Below are 19,958 nucleotides of genomic sequence, written 5' to 3' on the forward strand. Positions count from 1 at the left end.
AGTTATCTCCAGATCGATTCAAGGTGCTCCAAGCTTCCATACTGGAGAAAATTCAAATCTGCAAAAAATTAGAAAGTTAAAAGTCAAATATATTTGGATTCTTATTCGAAGGCTCATAAGTTTAAACCATTCTGTAATCGTGACGTGATAACCTTGTACAACATAATTTAAAACATCATCATGACAAACATATCGCACAGCACACTTACGTACATCATATCGCACATCACTGAAGAACGATTTATTTTCAATAGTCACACTTTAGATCTCATCAAAGACTCGAATTTCGGAAGTTAAATTCTAAGTAATGTACATTCACTTACTATCCTAAAAATCCTACAATTAGTGACTGCTTATTTAAACGGAGGCCAGCACTACTTGCAATACCTTTTCTTTATTTTTGGCTGTCATATCAGGTTGCACTGCACCTCTTGGTATGGAGAATGGAGCAATCTCTGATGACCAGATAAAAGCCTCTTCACATTGGGATGATAAACATCCTGCACAAAATGCCAGGTTAAATTTCAAAGAGCAAGGATCTTTCGGCTGGACGACAAAACACAACGACCTCAATCAATGGCTTCAAGTCGATCTCAACAGCTATACAACTGTGACAGGTGTAGCCACTCAGGGGATTCCCGGCAATATAACCGACCAGTGGGTCACCACGTATCGGCTACAATACAGTGATGATGGATTGACCTTTACCTTTTTCAAGAAACCAAGAGACAATTCGCCGAAGGTATGTCAGTTATTTGGTGTTGCATTCAACTTTAAACTTCCAACTGCTATTAATATATAAGGAGTTACTTTTTTTGTTGTTTATTAGGTTTCAGGGATACGAGTTGCAATACAAAATCCAACAAGATAAATTTACATAGTGCTATTGCACAAAAACAGGTCAACGACTTCCGCTATTTAGGATCCATGGTTATCAGTGGCCTCAACAACTTCAAGCGCCGGAAGGCCCTTGGATGGTCCGCGTTCTGGGGCCTTTACGAGTTCTGGTGCTCACGGTGACTACCTTTGGACTTCAAGCTCCGCCTTTTTGGGACAACATGTCTATCCGTTCTACTGTACGGTTGCGAAACATGGATAATTACCAAGGACATGGGTGCGAAACTAAACGCTTTCGCCACCTCATGTTACAGGGTCAAGTTCAACATGAAACGCCTGGAAAAAGTCTCAAATGAGAGATTTACGATCCTCACAGGCACCAGCCCTTTTCTGTTAATGGTCATCTTGCGACAGCGCTAGTTCCTTAGCTACATTTTGCGCATGGATAAGAATGGACCCGCCACTATTTACGCGTTTTCTGAGCCCTCCAACGGGAGAAGACCCCCAGGGAGATCGTAGGGGTTCAAGTTTAGGAATGGATTTACCCCAACAATTGCCTCTCAGAGGATGACATCATGCACATTGCAGCTCATTGCAGCTCATCTTGCGATAGCGCTACTTCCTTAGCCACATTTTGCGCATGGATAAGAATGAACCCGCCAATATTTACGCATTTTCTGAGCCCTCTAACGGGAGAAGACCCCCAGGGAGATCGTGGGGGCCAAGTCTAGGAATGGATTGGCCCCAATAATTACCTCTCAGAGGATGACATCGTGCGCATTGCAGCTCATTGCCCAAGACCGAGCCAGTTGGAGAGGCCTTACGTACTGTCGACTGTTCCTCAGCCGACCGATGACGATGATTGCTATTGCATAAAAAGCATGAATGGAAGTTGGCTGTTTTCAAGCTAAATTTCGTATTACTCCAACGCTCAAGTAATTGTAAAGTAAGAACTGCAAGGCTTCTTTACATACCCTTCCCACTCCTTGTGACACTGCTGGTTGATGACAAACAAACTTTCTTTATATATAGGTGTTCGATGGAAATACAGATAGTGACCATACTGTGTACAACAGAGTAAACCCACCAATAGAAACACGTTACATCAGGATCCTGCCAGTACAATGGGAAATCAATATTGGAATGAGGATAGAGCTGTATGGCTGCGATGCAGGTATTTTGTTTTTCGCCTTTATAGCAATAGGAACTTCCATCTTTGGATTTCTATCTTTCTATATTTCTATCTTCCATCTTTGCAGTTTCCACGGAGAGTTCACAGGAGAGTTACCAGATGTTTGTCGAGATCTTGTTAAGTCTCGATTTCTGAGGTTTTTGGACACGCTGGGTGTACTGACAGCTTCCTAATGCGTCCCTGGGGAATCAAGTCTACGCAAAGAACTCCCTGTGGTGGGAGAAGTTGAGATCATCTTTTAGTGCTACAAAAGGGGACCACTCCACATCCTAACCTACTGTGTGTTTTCATACACAAGGTCTTAGAGCACCAGCTTCAAAGCTAAGAACTCCTTAAAAAAACTAGTTAGCAGACCAGTAATAGTCCTTCTTTATTAAGATTTGCAAAAAAATTCTTTTCTCTTTACAGATACTCCTTTCAGTGGAACGACACTGGAGTGGTACTTCATTGTTGGGCCTTTGTCGGCTGTGTTATTTCTAGCATTAATCGCCTGGTACATTTTCAAACGTCGAAGAAAAGGTATTAGACACAATTCTTAGAGCACGGCCAGTTTATTTTATTCCATAAGTTAGTTTTTAAGATTTTTGATTGCCAGTAAAAGTGAGACTAAACTGAAATAGTATTATCCAAAGAAATATAGAATAGGAATATGAATGACAATGTTAAAAGACACATTTTCGCTTTTTTCATGAATTACAAGGTGTCAAACTTTTATACTTAAAATTTTACAATAAAAATTGACAGTGAAAAATTTGCAAAGTACAGGGACTCGATTACAAACGTCAACAAGCTAATTTTTACAAAATCATCATTATCAAAAGTAAAACAAAATTTAATGCTAAAATGGAAGCCATGCAATTACAAGTTCAATTAAATATTTAATTAAAAAAAACATTTTAAACATTGTCAGCATTAACGGAAACATGTAAATTTACATTTTCGTTAGACGGAGTATTTCTAAGACACCACAAACCGGAAAAATTGTCATCTCGTCTTTTTCACGAGGAAAGTATTGGTGAAGGATTTCTCAAATTCATTGAAAATTCTCAACTTTTCAATAACATTTATTCTTTGGTCTTGAGGTCAACATGACCTCCAAAATGGCCAGAGGAATCCTTTTCAAATGTACTCTTCCACCAATGCGGCCGAGGTTGGTTTTAATTAAATTATCTCGATGGTCGTAGTGTCGACTGTCCCTGTATTGTATTTCTTTTTTTTTTTTTTTCGCGACAAATATAACTGTCTATGCCGGTGTATCTTCTTGGTCTTACTTGGTTAACTTCATTTTGTTTTTCACTTACGGGGAACACAGTCAAGACCAAGACGGAGATCAAGTAAGTCAAATGACTTTCTATTATTCTATTTGAAATTACTCTTGGTGGGTGGTATGACTGCACTTTTTATCAGGACAAAGGTCTTGAAAGAAAAGGAATGAGATTAAAAAAATTTGCTTGATTTCGCCTTTGAATATGAAACTGAGCGCTTGAGGGCTCATCTCACAGGGTACTCGCGGCGGACAAATTAAATCGATAACTACCTTACCTTGCCGTAATTGCACGTTACTGTACCATGAAAATACAATTGATTTCACTTGAGTTTTTGGTTCTACAGATGTTGCAATTGATATCCGAAAGATGAAACTAAATAAATAATTGATTGAGATATATACTGTCAGCAGAGTATATTGATGAAGGTGTACGTTTTTCTGTTTGAAGATCATCAAGACAAAATGAAGAGGAGGGATACGAGATGGATGTCTTGTGCCATGAAGTGGATGAATGGGAGATTTCACGTGACCGTATAGCACTGCGAGAGGTCATAGGTTCTGGGGCATATGGAGTGGTTTGGCGAGCAACTTTGAGTCAACCAACTGGAGGATATGGAAAACGCATTGTTGCAGCGAAGTGTTTCACACGTAAGAACCACTCTATAAAATTTCTAGACTTATCATAATATCAACGAGGAGAGTTACATTTAATTTACAAAGCTTTTAAAAAATTTACGTGTTTACTTGATCTATGCTGTCTAGGTGTGTTACGTTTTCTTTGTTTAGTAATATTTGTGCATTACTCTTGTTTTTTAACTTAAAGTTTAGAACATTTTAGAGTTCATTTAACAATCCCACTGTTAAACTAACTCTACTTCTATATATTATCTACACTCCTTGCTTTTGAAGCTTCAAAACAAAAACGTCTTATTAATTTTTCTGAGAGAATGTGTTGAGTGACATACTGACCATCGCGCCTATCTGATTTAACCCTGATGTCTTATATCTTGTAGCCACCTCTGGAGAAGATGGAAGAAAAGCGCTTATGAGAGAGATCGAGTTGGGAAAAATGTTTGGAGAAAATCCTCAGCCAAACCTTATTAATTTTATTGGATGTGTCACAACACAACGTAAGGCGATGCATTTCTGTTCACTCCTCTTAATTCTTTCCCTGTTTATTTATTTTATATCTCAGCAGATTCACAGAAATTATCCAGATTGTTTGCGGTGAGACTCAAGACAGCGAGTGGTGCTTTGTAGGGTACACACTCATATCCCAAGTCACTCAGTCGAGCCCATTACCAAGAAGATAAGAACGAACTAGTGCTACACCAGTTCTGAATAGCACCCTGGGCCAGCATGAACCCATATTACCCGGGCACTTTATTCCTTCTTGTCTTGAAGGCCGGCAGCAATGGCTTAAACTTTTAAGTATATAAGTCCACCAGTGAGTGGAACCTATGTATAATATATTTATCTGCTGTATTTTTGCTCATAGTTCACCCAATTCTCATCATGGAGTACTTGGCGTCTGGAGATTTGCTTGGTTATCTGAGAAAAAGCCGAGGAATTGTTGACAAGTATCATTTTGGAGAGGGTGATACCTTAGAGCTGACAACATACGACCTGGTCTCATTTGCAAAACAAATTGCTAGTGGAATGGTGTTCCTTGGATCCAGAGGGGTATGTTAATTTTAACGAAAACATTTCTGAGCAGTTGCTATTGAGTCCTTCCGCCATCTGTTATTGCTTGTCATGGGTAAGATTTTTCCTATTGTTTCTAGCCGCGGTAATTAGATGGTTCACCAAATTACTCTTAGAAACAATCTCACATCATTATGTCCAGTTAGTAAAAGGTGCAAGCACAATTGGCGGTTAATGTGACACCTTTAAACAGGGAATTAAAAGAAAACTCAAAGTTTTCAAAAAATTTGGCGTGAAAAAAAAACTGAGAGAGTTACCTACTTCAAAATTGAGGGAATAAAGACTGAATTCTATAATTGTTACAAAAAATATATGGCATGCAGGAAAGCACTGGTTGCCGCACATTTATTTGTGTAAAGAGATTTATTCCCTGGAATAAAAAAATCACTTTATTTAAGTATCAATGTTTTTAGCGCAATTGGAGACACTTTCCAGATCGAATTGGAATTTGAAAGTGTTGGTTTTTGAGGAGAAGGGAAAACCGGAGTACCCGGAGAAAATAAATCAAATGCTTACGAAACTTCACTTTTTTGCTCCATTTGCTGTCGTTCATCTTTGAGCTCGTTTCTCAACTTCGTCTGCCATTTTTGTTATTAACTTGAAGCTCTTTTCTTATCTTCAAAAACTCATTTAATAATTCATAAGCCCATTGACCTATTGATTGGTCGATAAAACATCACGTGCAGTGGTTTTTAAAACCCGATAAAACCTCCTCCTTATTAGTATGCGGTGTTTAATGTTTTTCTCGTATGCAAATTTTCAACGTTCACAAAAGCATCGTTGTTATGAACTCTCTTGACACACGCTTTTCCAGGAATCTTTTTGAAGCCATTCAAAAAACTCGCAGCACGTGTTTTATCGGGTCTAAAATGTTTTAAACCCCGATTAAACACTGCTGCTCAGGTTTTAAACATTACTTAAATGAGGAAAGAAATTTATTGTACATAACATGCGTCCCGAGGATGCCATTTTCTAGGATTTTCCAGAGGTCATGAACCGTTGCCGACACTCAACATCTCGAAGGTCATCTCCACTTTTATGACGATGGAACGAGGTGGAGAAGACCCTGGCCACTCTAAGGGTCTGTTTACATGGAGAAAAGTTCTCCTGGTTAGAAGGGTCACCGGTCTATCCAAGCTCATCTGGGAAAAGCACCATTTCTTGCATTTCTTTACAAATTAACGCTGCCAATTGTTTAGATGAGAAACTTGAAGTTGTCCTGAATAGCCGGGTTAACCTTCAAGGGACCTGGCCAACGGGACAAACTGTTCTCATACAAACGCATTGGTTTAGGTGAGCGAGCCAACTCTTTGGGTGCCTTGTGCCATGTAAAGTACCGATTAGCTTTAAAAATGAGCATAATGGCTTGAATTACTATGAAAGACGATAAATTTAAATGACGATTATCACAATCGGGTGAATTAAAGAAAGAAGTCTAAGGGAAAAAGTGTTATTCAAGTTGTGAATAATTCAGCTTGGGCAATGAATAATATAAAAGTACAGTTAAATTTGATGTGGTCAACCGGGATAACTTTTCTGGATTTTCCGGTATCAACGCTCGGTAAAAGTTGGCCCAGCAAGAACTGTGACCCAAAATGAATGTACTTTGGCTACGATTTTGTTTTTGTAGGTAGTCCACCGCGATTTGGCCGCACGAAACATCCTCTTGGATCGAAACTTCGTGTGCAAGGTGACAGATTTTGGTTTAGCGTATCAGAACTTTAAATATGGACATGGCAACGCCAAAAAGGTACAGTGAACTTAAAGCAATTAATTTCATAAACTTTCAAATTGAACGTGGACTTTTCATCAAATTTACAATTCGACGTTGTGAACTGTTGCCCCCTAATGATGTCTTGTCGATTTTCAACAACAAACTGTTATCTTCTTGGAAGGGTTCTTTTTATATTTTTGTATTGTCACGCGTTAATGGGAATACAAATCGAACACGTTTTTGTCATTTAATCATTAATTCACACCTCAATAGACTTACAAATGTAAACATTTGGGGTTAAACTCATTGCCAATAGATGAGCTTGCCAACCATACGAACGACAACCACCCAGCCCCTCCTTTACCAAGTGCCTTGAAATGGAGTGAACCAAGAGTCTAGGTAGAATGGGACCTCAGAATCTATAACCACGCAAGTACCACCAATGGAACGCCTGAGTAACTCCGGACCCACGAAGGGGGTTACACACACACACGCTCCATAAGCAGGTTCGGGAGAGCTGCTAGGCCAGAGGCTGGCTAGTGTTTCCGAGGGAGTGCGGATGTAGCACTGATAAACGCTTTTTGTCCAACGCCCGAGAGCCTGAATCAGGTGAACCGGCGAGCCACTGCGAGCAGCAACAGTCGCTGCACTTATTTGGAAGCTTTGGCTCAAAAAGTGCCTTGAGACAAGGTAAGGCATCATCGCATATGCGGCACACAGAGGAAACCTCTTCCTGCCAATGTGAGTAAAATACCCCTTGCAAAAGAGGTCACTTTTGAAAGCCTTGATCCTAGCCCGCAAACAGGAAGGGACCAAGGAGGAGTCTAATGAAATATCGGGAACAGGAGAGTGCAGAGAAGGCAAAGGAATACCTAAGATAGGGACGGTAAACTCGGCGGAGTGACGGAATCAAAATTAAGTAAGCCTGAAGATGCATGCAGCCTAAAAGATGCAATGGTCGTACATAGAAACATCCAAGGCTCTCCAAATGACCACCATGATGTTGTCTGTGACTGGGAGGCGTCGGGCTTCAGGGGAATCTTGTAATCGCCTAGTCCCCTCATCAAGACATCAAGTCCTTCAAGATTCGGTATTTCTTGCGATCGGCAGTTGTTGGTCGATGTGCAGACACGTAGGAGTGTGTAAGATGAGAAAGGTCAGCCACCAGTTTAGCATCGTATTTTTTATCAATGAGTTTTTTTGCCATAGTGCGATGTATGAGTTCAAAGCAGGTGAAAACATCAGTTTTGCTGATACTAGGTGGACAAGTGGAATGTGTCAAACCGAACTTGAGCATGTCAAGCTGTTCCGATGTAAGACAGCAAGATGATATGTTGGTGACCGTCTCATTTGCTGTAAAGGGAAGAACAGTGTTCCTCGTAAGTGTCTCAAGTTTTCTGGTGTGGGTCTCAAAAACTTGCGAACTTGAAGAAGAAACAAAATATCTTGATTTTAAAACCGTACAAGGAAAATGGTGTTGTGGTCCTTGACAGAATTGCATATGACAATGGTGTTCTCAAGATCATCAATAACACTTCCAAATTTATACCTATCAAGGAAGATCCCACCTTGTCAAGAGAAGCTAGGCTACAACAGTTCCTCAGGAAGCTTCGAAAGAATGGCCATCTGGATCACTGTGTTTATGACAAAATTTATCCATCTGGTTTTCAACCTGCTCGAATTTATGGCCTCCCTAAGATGCATAAGGCCCGTGAACCGAACTAAATACCTCCGTTCCGTCCTATTGTTTCTTCAATTGGAACTTACAACTATAAGCTGGCTAAATATTTATGCACTTTTTTGGAACCTCATATTCCATCTGAACATTGTGCTTTAGACACTTTTACTTTTGTTCGTGAAATCCATGAATTGCCTTTATCGGGAAAGTTCATGGTTTCTTTTGATGTCGAAAGTTTGGTTACTAACATACCCCTGGAGGAGTGTGTCAACCTGGCGGTTGACTACATCTCCAAGGGCAATCCTGATCTCCAGCTTACTACAACTGAACTCAGAACCTTTTTTAATTTTGCCACTGCTCAAACACATTTCTTGTTTAAGGGTTCGTTTTTTGATCAAATTGATGGGGTGGCAATGGGCTCTCCCCTTGCCCCGGTGTTGGCTAATCTTTTCATGGGTCACCATGAAAGGATTTGGTTGGAAAACTACAACGCCTCCAGTATTTTATTTTACCGACGCTATGTTAACGATACTTTTTGTCTATTTGACACTAAACATGATGTTTCTTTGTTTTTCGACTACATCAACGACAGACATCCCAACATACGTTTCACCATGGAAAAAGAGATGGATAAAAAAATCCCCTTTCTGGGTGTTCTGATTGATAATAGTCAACAGTAGTTAGATATTTACCGCTTTTGGCACACTTTTGAAAATTTCACTGAATTCATACCTGATTCAACAATGACTCCTGCAACGGAGACGTCAAAAACTCAAAAACCTAAAAACCTAAATTTAGCTTTTGACCTAAAACCTAAAAACCTAAATTTAGGTTTTTCATAAATGACACCAACTCACAAACAATCATCGATTAAATCCAACCAACTCATCAATCGCTGATTTGAATGATGAATACAATATTTTTGAACACCAATTTGGATAAAAAAATAATCATTATGGTTGTTGTGTGACTGGATGCCGTTACTGTCACGCGTGACGTTGTGTGACTTATCACGAAAATGGACAAAACCCTGAACGTGGGGTGCTCGGTTGGCTGTTTACTTGCCTGGCCCCAGCCAGGTCTTTTTCCCGCCGCTGACAAGGCGGCTGTCCATTTCCCAGTTTACCTCTGGGACAGAGGGAGGTTGAGTTCGGGAAAGAACTCTGAGCACCCCGCTGTAAACCAGTAGGGCCTGAGCGGGCTCACCCTGGAGGTACCGTCCACTGGAAGACATCCCACACTACTCAGTAATTCACCATCTGCACAAGCCGTTAAACAGGTTTCAGTCAGGGGCCAGCTGACACCACCCTAAAGCTTCACCAAAGTTTGTGAACTAATATAATAATGGCCCGATTACCTATATATTACACTCAGTTCTGAAATTTTTACACTTGTGGTGCTATTTTTCTGTATATTGCGTAATATTGCTTGATTTGGATTAACACGCATGCGCTTTCATGCACACAACCCAAAGCGGACTGGACACTAGTTTGTTTAACACACGTGTCGGCCATTTTGTTGCCATTTTGCAAAGAGGTTGTATTTTAATGTTTATGGCTCCTGTTTTGGGATTTTTGAACATTTATTTTTCCACTTTCATTGTTCTGATGTTTGTAGACGCTTTTTGAGGTAAGGAATATCATTTATTTTGCATCCAACAATAGATTTTTTTATTGAATCGACTCGCTATCGAATACTCGTGAAACCGTGACTGTATGATAGAATGATTACACATCGACTAAATCCTTGATTGGGATCCAAGTATTAAAGGTATCATTGTATCCTTTCCACTTTACCAAAGCTTGTTTCTTCTTGTAATCTCTCCTGATAACTTTATCGATTCTGAATATCTCCTGATTAGCTTTCAATAATTCTGGTTCATAAAAACTACCTTTTATCTGTTCGTTGTTAAGATCTCTCAGTTTATATGTGATCGGATTCGTGTATTGTATTTTATCGATAATGAAGACCTCTTCTGTGAAATTGGGTGTATAACCCCGATCGAACACTTTTCTTTTGTACTTTGATATTCGAACCTTGTCACCAATTCGGAATTTTGGCTTGTTTGATACTGGTTTCAAATTGCCAAATAGATTGAAGTAAACAGTTCCTACATTCTTTTTCTTAGATGCTTCTGTCGGTGTCATTTTTATTGAACTGTGTTTAGTGTTATTATACTGCTTCAATATTTTAGGCAAAATATCCAGATACATTGTATTGCCTTGAGCAGTGAATCGTTTCCACATTTTATTTTTAATCGTTCGGTTCCACCTTTCCACCACTGAGGACTTTTCTTCATTTTCAGTCGAATACAGTTTAATGTTATGTTTATTGAGCAAGTCTTTGAAATGTTTGTTGTAGAACTCTGAGCCTTTATCAGTCCACAGATACTTTGGTTTTCGACCCTCTTTGAATATGCTTTCAAATGCTTTCGTTATGGTCTCACCTTTTTTATCTTTTAATGGAACAATCCAGCCGTATTTGCTGAAAACGTCTATAGTCGTGAGAAGATACCTATTACCTTTATTCCATTTACTGAATTGTTGCATTTCAACAAGATCAGCAGCCCATATTTCATCAATATTATTTACAATAACACGCCGCCGAGTAAAGTTACGCCGTATGGGTTTATGCAGCTCATTAGCTAATTCTTCTTGCCAGTTTTCCTCTTTACCCGACGGCTTTTGACGTTTTTTGGAACCCCAAGACCCAGTTTCTGTTTTGTATTTATTGTATTTCTTGCCAACCAATGTCCCCATTGTCGTTCGGAATATGGAACAGCATCCAATGACTTTACCATCTTTTTGTCAGCTTTTAATTTACATTTTTTATCATCTTTGCAGATTGAATAATCAACATCATGTTGCATGGCTATTGCATCTGTTTTGCCTGTTGGTTTATCGTATATTTCCAATATTTGCCCTGTTTTGGGGTTATATTTGACTTGATTTTCCAAATCATTGTATGGACCAGTGTATTTGTGTCCAGGTAATACCCATCCAGCTTTGGGTTTTGGGAGCTTACCAATCATTTTGTGTATATCAATTGAACCACCGCTTTTGGGTCGTCCTTTGATTCCCTTTTCATATTCATCCCAATTTGGTGGGTGCCAACCAATTGCATCATAACTTGAGCATTTCGGTGTGTTGTGAAATTTGCTCCCAATTTTTACCATGCTTTCACATGGATAATTTTTGTATTTTTCTAATGTCTTTTTTCCAGCCTTGCCAGACCAAAATTGACTCGACAATATACCAGTATCTGTGCTAAATGCACTTTTGGCAATGTCACCGGATTTGTATCTATCAAAGACTTCCTTTGTTGATGGAATTAATGTTCCAACAACATCCATCGACTTCGATGCAACCTTACCTGGTGTGCCAAATTGTTCTAAAATTGTATCTAAATTACCACCATCAAGTTCTTTTCGGTCAGTTTTGTACCTTCTTTTTGGCCTTACTTTGGTTGATAATTTATCAAACATCTCTGATCCAGTATTTTGAATAAAAGGAGTTGCTTTAGAGATAGCATAATCAATAGCTTTTTTCTGCAATTTAGGGTTTCTCAATGCTTCAGAACCATAATATCGACCCATTTCAACTGCTTTCTTTCCCATCCATGGTAATGCATGTTGAATTAACATATCAGCACCAGTTGATGCTAAAGTATCCATTATGCCCCCCCCTTCAGAGGGGCTATTTAGTTTCCCTGTTTTTTAACAAATTTGGTTTTAGTTATCCCACATTCAGCACATGTACAGAAGAACATAAGCCGACCATTTTTGGCTTGCTTGTAACCTGAAGGCTGAACACATTCTGTTTCTTTCTTTTGTTTAACACAATATGATTTGACCATTTTATATCACTATATTAGATTAATTATCATCAGAGTCAGACTCAGAATCTGTTACCAATGTACACCATAAACATAATTTTCCTGAAAATTCTGTGTATTCATCACACTCTTCACAATATCTTATATCAACCATTATACAAACTAATTAGATAATTTTTTAAAATATTGGATTATAAAATTATGATTGACACTTTGATTGTTCATGTCAAAATGTGCATTGTGGATTGTTTTCAATATACTTGTACCCTTTTGTCTCTCAAATAAATAATACAAACACCAATAGCCACATAATACTGAATCTCTTTCCTGGATTTCATCACCTGAATACATTAATCGTTTGCCACTTGTTGACATGAATTGTATAATTTCTTTTGGCATAATTAACCCAAAACTATCAAAATATTCTACATATTTGTCTCCGTTTCGATACGCAACCCAATGTGTACCTGGCCCAATCTGTGAATCCAGGTTAATGATACCAACTTCATCTTTTTTCATCTTTTGTGGTAGATTATCTCTGCTGTAAATGCCTCTGAAGTGTTTTATTTTGAGTTTTTTGACCCAATCAATGAGTTCAAAGTTACTGAGTGGTTTATTTATGAATTTCACAGAATGTCTCCGATTAATGGAATCCCCTTGAATGGACTGTTTTTGCCTAACAACAGACCTTTTCCTTTTTTGGTTTTTTTTTTCCCTTTACCATACTGATCCCATGTACCGAAAAATGGAGGGGGTCTATAATTAAGTGGTAGGACCAAACCACCATCTTTTTTGGTTGTGTTTGGAACAAAAACTGGGACCGATCTTCTGGATCTACTTCTATCCACCTGCAAGCCTTTACCCATTAATGCATTCAAAACCATTGGAATGCCAATTGAAGCCAGTAAAGTACCCAAAAAACCTCCTGATTGTGCCTTAGTTGGTTTAATTACAATCTGTCCACCAGTATGTATTGCATTGACAATTTGCTTCTTTTGTGCTTCAGTGAGCCAATCTTTGTATTTTATTAATTGATCAATTTTATTTTGAGGAATGAGGAAACCACCAACTTGTCCTCTACCAAATATTTTATTGACACCCACATTTGCAAGCCCAGAAAGTGCTCCAGTAGCTAATGGTCCAACTGCTTTCGTTGCCATTGGTAGTAATTTTGTGCCAATTTTGAATAATGATGACCAAAGACTGCCTCCTTGTTGTACAGCTTTTCGTATCTGTGTTTTGCTTATTTTAATATCTGCTCCAGTTTTGTTTTGCATTGCCTTTTTCAGCCTATTTATTTGTGTTTTGGTTAACATCAGCTGATCCGGTCCAGTTAATTCAGAACTGGATAATCTTATTGTTATTGCTGAATTGTTTTTTAATGCTTTTGCTAGTCTATCTTTTTGCCCAATTGATAGTGTTACTCCATGTGAATGATAAGTTGTCATATCTTTTATATAACTAACGTTACATTAATTATCGAAACAATAGTTTGCCATCTTTTTGAATGAGCTCCGCGTCTTGCTCGTATAATGTCAATGCATAAACTGAATATGCAGTTGCAGTTGTACCAGATAATTCATAGTGGAATGTCAGCTTTGTGGTACCATCTTTGATATCCATTTTTTGTTTTGTTAAATCGAAATACAAGAATGGGAATAGTGTTTTGAAATTGTTGACATTCAATAAAGTCCCCTGACTGTATTCATTATTTGCATGCACATATTTGAGGACATCTCTGTAAACTCGAGTCAAATCAGCTTCTGGAGTGTAATGTACATCAGGATATTCATTGCCATTAGCCACAGATAAATGACAATTTAGCAATGTTCTGGGATCTGTTGATACACTAAATGTATTGTACAAAAATGGATTTACTGTTTGTGCAGCAAGATTTGCATCATTGATAATGAAAACAAATACATGCCTTGGCTTTGAAATCCCACTTGTTATCTGAAAATTACCACTTCTTTGTGTTGAAGAATTACTTCTCTCAATATTTTCTCGCAAATAAACCCATTTATGTGGCTTCAAAAACTGACTCATATACAGTGATTGTCCTTCTGAATTGAAAGTGATTCGTGGCACAATAAGCTCCATTCTGGTAATAATTACACGACAATCAGCCCCAGCTTGCCATATTAGAATAGTATCAGATTCAATCTGCAAATTTAATTCCAATCTTGTTGATGGCAATAACTCATCCATCAATGCTTCAAAGAATGAGTATCGATTCAATGGTATTTCTGTATTGACAACAACTGATAGACCCAAAAGTGCTTTTCTTACAGCAAATCCTTTATTGTAGTTATCTTCAGCCGATCGTTCTTCAGCGTGTCGGTTTGTATCCAGATAGAAAAACTCATTTGTTGCTGTCGATTGAGCATATCCTGGACTATATTCCAATAGATTCTTGATATTAACACAATGATTGGCATCATTACAATCATATACCATTTTACCATTCAATCTTACATCGAAATCATGTATAAGACTGTGTGAACCATTAACAATACCATTATGGTCTTCAGCTGCTATATTTGCATTCTGCATTGTTTGGACTTTAAAACCAACTGATATTCTTGCATTATACCAATCAAATGGGGTCACTTCTCCTGTGTTGTCAACAACAAAACGATAACCATCTTTCTTTTGTGACCTATTATTTCCTGGATTACCAGTATTCAATGGTGTCTCCAATTGGAAGAAGACATCTTCATATCTCTCAATGTATTTTGGATTTCTGAATGATTTCATATATACAGATATGTTACATTATTTTCATTTCCTCCTTCTTTTGAGTTTTCCACCAGATATCATCCTATTAACTCTCTCAGCTATTTGAAAATCAGTCAGTGGCTGCTCCATTTTTGGTTGGCTCATTGTCACTGATTTTGTTTTGGAAGGTTGTTTTTTGCTCAATAATTGAATTATTTTATCACCTGCTTTATTACCAGCAAACTCACCAGTTTTGGTGACTGCTTTTTCAGCTGCAGTTTTGGCTCCTTTCTTAGCTAATTCTTTTGCTGTTTTTCCGAAAAGTTTTGATCCAACTGATCTGAAAACATCCATAATTCCTTCACCATGGATATGTTTCATCGCATAACGACCCAATTCTGGGTCAAAACGTGGCTTAAATTCACTTTGTCGTACCATATATTGATATATTATATTAAACTAGACCTGAGAATCAAGCTCATGAACCAGTCAATGCCATTCAAGTCAATTGGCCGACCCAAAGCGTCAGTCACTGTTATCCCCATTTCTGAAATAATTGATTTGGAAACTGGACTGAATAATGCTCTTTTTGGCTCAAAAGTAAATGGATAACTCCTTGTTAAATTGTCAGTGGGTATCATTATCAGTGTATTTGTGAATCGTCCATCACTGAGGCTATCAGTTATTATATCACAATTAATGTCCAAAACGTCAATATCATTGGTAATATTTGGCAATTTTGTCCCATGTTCAGTTTGGCTAATTAACTTTGGTTCAAATCCAATAAGTGCTCCAAAATTAGAGTTTCTAATATCAAGCTGCCATTGGTTGTCCAGCTCAATGACAACTCTATATGATGAAAGCACAAAATATAGATTGATGCCCTTGCTGGAAGATGGTTTATCTCCATTTTGAATTATTGATTGAGTGATATAATCATCAAGATCATCATATGAATACATTCCATCAACAAATGTGATTGTTTCCCATTTTGTACCATTATCTGGGCTGTATTTTATTGTATTATTGTTGTATCCTGCATTGACATTATGCCACGAGTATGTCATTGACACTCGATCAACAGCTAGCTCATGTCTCATTGTTGTGTCAAGCTTCAATGGTGGATCAAATTTGATAATAAAGTCTTCAGGCCGACTTCGACCTATTTTCTGTCGGTTAACAGATGAAATATGTATCGCTCTTTCTTGCATATATTATTTGATTATATATTATGCAAGAATAATCCGCGTCCTAGCGAATTATATATTGTTGCAATAAATCAATGAGTTGTTTGTTGTTTATCAAGCCAAGTTGATTCAATTTATGGGCTATTTGTGAAAATTCCTCTTTGACTCCATTATTGCCAGCCAAAATGGATCCACCAAGCAATTCCATTCTGTCAATCAAATCATTAGCATCATTGAAATAAACAACACCAGAGCCCAATTTCTTGAATTTTTTGCTGTATTTCTTCTTTGGTTGCGTATAACCAGAACCTTTTTTGATGGTTTTCATTCCTTCTGGGATTATTTTAATGCGCCCTCTGTATTTTTGCAATAATTTTATATCTTCATCTATTTTATCAATTTTGTCTTTATTCTTGGTCTTTCCTTGGCCCTTGGATAAAGGACCCTTCTTTGTTCCAAGTTTTTTCAACATTTTGCCAATATTAGCATCGTAATCCTTGATGTCAATATCTCCTTGCATAGAAGCTTGGAGAACAGAACTCGGAGGTGCAAGATCGTATTGCATCAATTTTTGGATTTCATCAATATCAAAACCAACATCCAAATTTGATTCAACATCAGGTGACATCATTAATGGTTTATAGTCAATTGGTAGCTTTGCTTCTGGTGATTGTGTTTCAGGCTGATAAGTTAACATAGCAATGTCTTCCAAACCTGAAGTCAACGCTTTTTGGTTTTTCTCCAATTGTTCAATCAGTTTGTCTTGTTTTTCATCAATTGTTTGTTTTGTTTCCTCTTGAGCTTTAATAATTGGTTTGAAAGTTTCTGATAAACCTTGTTGTAAATCTTGTTTATCATGCTTGTACTCCTTCAATGTATCTCTAACTTGTTTGGTTATTGTTCCAGCCTTAATCTTGGCTTCAGATAATTGTTTTAATCTCTGTAAATCCATTATATTATTAACTTATATAATGTATTGATATACATGGAAATCCCAAATTATGATAGACATGATAAAAACACTAATTTCAAAAGATTGTATGGTTACATGCCAAGTGACACGTTTCGGATGTTAATATGTGGTAATTCAGGATCTGGAAAGACAAATTTATTGTATCATATGCTGATGAAACCACTTTTGTATTATGATAGAATACATTTGTATGCCAAAAATTTGGAGCAACAAAAATACAAGGATATGCTACAAACATTGACTGATATATCAAATAGTGTCGGGTATAATGTCCTTGTTTGTAGCAATGATGATATAATTCCAGTGGAGGAATTGAAGGATGAAGATGCCCAGAAGATAGTAATATTTGATGACTTTATTTGTGAAAAAAACCAGAAACCATTGATTGATTATTTTATTCGTGGCAGACACAAAAACTGCTCTGTTATTTATCTGAGCCAATCGTTCTACAAAACACCAAAAGATATTCGACTCAATTGCTCTCATTTCTGTGTCTATGACTTTCCTAGCAGCAATGAAAGAGGTCTGATATCCCGTGAGTTGGGTGTCGAAAAGGATAAATACATTAAAGCAACCAAAGAGCCATTTTCATTTCTATATGTTGATAAGCCCATGAAGAGAATTAACAGGAATTTTTATGGAACAATATAACCAAATGATATAAATGGGAATATTCAACGAACATAGTTCATCGTCTTCTTTCACAACGGTTCCTCTTCAAGGAGCCGCTGGGCCTCAAGGAATAGGGTTTAAATTGACCCCAAATGGAAATTATGATATACAAAACAAAAAACTTGTTAATGTTAAACAAGGAGCTGATCCCAATGATGTTGTCACAAAGAGCCAAATACAATTGTTGGATAATGCTCCTGGTGATGTGCGAGCTAATAAAGCAGTAATTTACAGCAACAGTGGAAGTGTTCATACCAATAGTATTTATCTACAAGACACGCCAGACGGTGCTGGCAGCTCCAATGATGTTCGATTATTGACTGAGCATCAGTCTTATGAAAACATTCATCTTAATATACCAGATTTGAAAAACTTTGATGGCCATGGTGGACGAGCTAAAAGTGAAATAATGGTTACATCAACAGAACAACATATTACTGGACGGAAAACATTTTTTGATATTAGTGTTTTAAAACCTGATAATAACGATCAAGCGGCGAATAAAAAATATGTCGATGATGAGATTAAAAAAATACCATCACCTGATTTGTCTACATATTTGAAAAAAGATGGCACTGTTGAAATGACTGGAAATCTGGATATGGGTAATCAACAAATTACTCATCTTGGAGCCAATATACAAAATACATATGATGTCGTTAATTTAGGTTTCTGTGATACTAAATATTTACAAAAAGTCTCCAATAGTGACCTCGATATGGACAATCATAAAATCAAAGATATGGCTCAACCAACTGATGATAACGATGCTGTTAATAAACACTACGTTGATCATAACTTTCTCAACAGGTTAACACCCAATGCTCTTGGTGGTGAATTAGATATGAGAGGTCATAAAATAATCGTTCTTGGAAATCCTTCCAATCCCAATGATGCTTCCACTAAAGCATATGTTGATACAGAAATAGCTAAAATACCATCTGTTGGAAGTGATTTGAGTGTATATTTGAAAAAAGATGGAAGTGTTGCAATGACTGGAAACCTTGATATGAATAATAAACAAATCAAAGATATGGCTCAACCAACTGATGATAATGATGCTACTACCAAAAAATATTTTGATGACAAATTGGAGCAAAGTCATCTTGTCAGCAGCCACAAAACAAATGAATTCAAATATCTTACAGATACCGATGAAAGCAGTTCAGAATATAATATCACAGTGTATGGAATAGCTGCTTTCAATCAATCCCCACATCAGAATAAAAAAGCTTATGATATCATATTGATTAAAGACAGTGGAAGTAATGATTACAGATCAAGGATAGGTTTCAATATTTATACTCTTGCTATTGGAACATACACAATTGTGTTTGAATTCTACCCACCGGAAATGACTAATATTCAATTATCATGTACTGCTTCTGAAGCATACATCCACAAAGCTGTACAGCGTGATTTCACTGCTTATAGCAAGCTATTGGTTCAATTCAATAACAACAGCAAACAAACTCCAAATTACATCTATTTGACGATGCATGGAACAGCTACAGCGACTCCAGTACAATGTCATCTGGTTGTTTACGGTGTCAAAGATTGGTCAGATAGCGTTTATCCAGGAGTGTATGATGGCTTGGATAATGTAATGTTTGAATATAAAAATGGAGATATGGAGATGAAAGTCAATATGGATATGAATAATAAGATTATTTCTGGTTTATTAAATCCAATATTTGATTCTGAAGCAATGAATTTGGGTTATTTTACCAACTTATTCAAAACGAAATACACTGGAACTATTGCCAGTGGTGTTTTCCAAAGAACAAATCCAACAAATAATTTTCAAATCGCTGCTGATGGAAATAACTTTTTCAATCTATACTCCATTGTTTTCCAAAGCAATCAACAAGTTGCAAATGCACAAATTTTAATAAATGGGAAAAAACAAGGTGAAACAACCAACACTGACACATACCACAGAATCGGGAACATAATAAGTGGAAGCAATACATTTGATTTGCCCAAATCAAGAAAATTTGTCAGTATTGATTCTATGTCAATATTGGATAGCATAGGAGCAGGAACTGCTGTTAATGGAACTTTTGAATTGAAAGTATTATACTCTGATTATTTTGAAAGATATCATGCTGTCAATAAAAGTTGGTTGTCAAATATTGAAACTTCAAGTGTTGTTAACGGCAACATAAAAAATGGAGTTTTT

At 37.3% G+C, this 19,958-nt stretch overlaps 2 protein-coding genes across 2 annotated transcripts in view; both read left to right on the forward strand.

The window, feature by feature from the left end:
* Window positions 1–419: 419 nt before the first annotated feature.
* Window positions 420–19,958, forward strand: part of LOC146456895 (uncharacterized) — a 128,766-nt gene continuing 109,227 nt past the window's right edge. The window contains exons 1-2 of the mRNA XM_085092510.1: window positions 420–742; window positions 1,870–2,011. Coding sequence (XP_084948636.1) covers window positions 437–742; window positions 1,870–2,011 — 448 coding nt within the window. The 5' untranslated portion in view covers window positions 420–436. The remainder of the gene's footprint in view (window positions 743–1,869; window positions 2,012–19,958) is intronic.
* Window positions 3,354–19,958, forward strand: part of LOC146456896 (tyrosine kinase receptor Cad96Ca-like) — a 36,822-nt gene continuing 20,217 nt past the window's right edge. Inside the window, exons 1-5 of the mRNA XM_085092546.1 lie at window positions 3,354–3,363; window positions 3,745–3,944; window positions 4,310–4,426; window positions 4,795–4,979; window positions 6,631–6,750. Coding sequence (XP_084948672.1) covers window positions 3,779–3,944; window positions 4,310–4,426; window positions 4,795–4,979; window positions 6,631–6,750 — 588 coding nt within the window. The 5' untranslated portion in view covers window positions 3,354–3,363; window positions 3,745–3,778. The remainder of the gene's footprint in view (window positions 3,364–3,744; window positions 3,945–4,309; window positions 4,427–4,794; window positions 4,980–6,630; window positions 6,751–19,958) is intronic.

This window comes from Pavona decussata, unplaced genomic scaffold, assembly GCF_977016875.1.
Source record: "Pavona decussata unplaced genomic scaffold, jaPavDecu1.1 SCAFFOLD_253, whole genome shotgun sequence".
Taxonomy (NCBI): domain Eukaryota; kingdom Metazoa; phylum Cnidaria; class Anthozoa; order Scleractinia; family Agariciidae; genus Pavona; species Pavona decussata.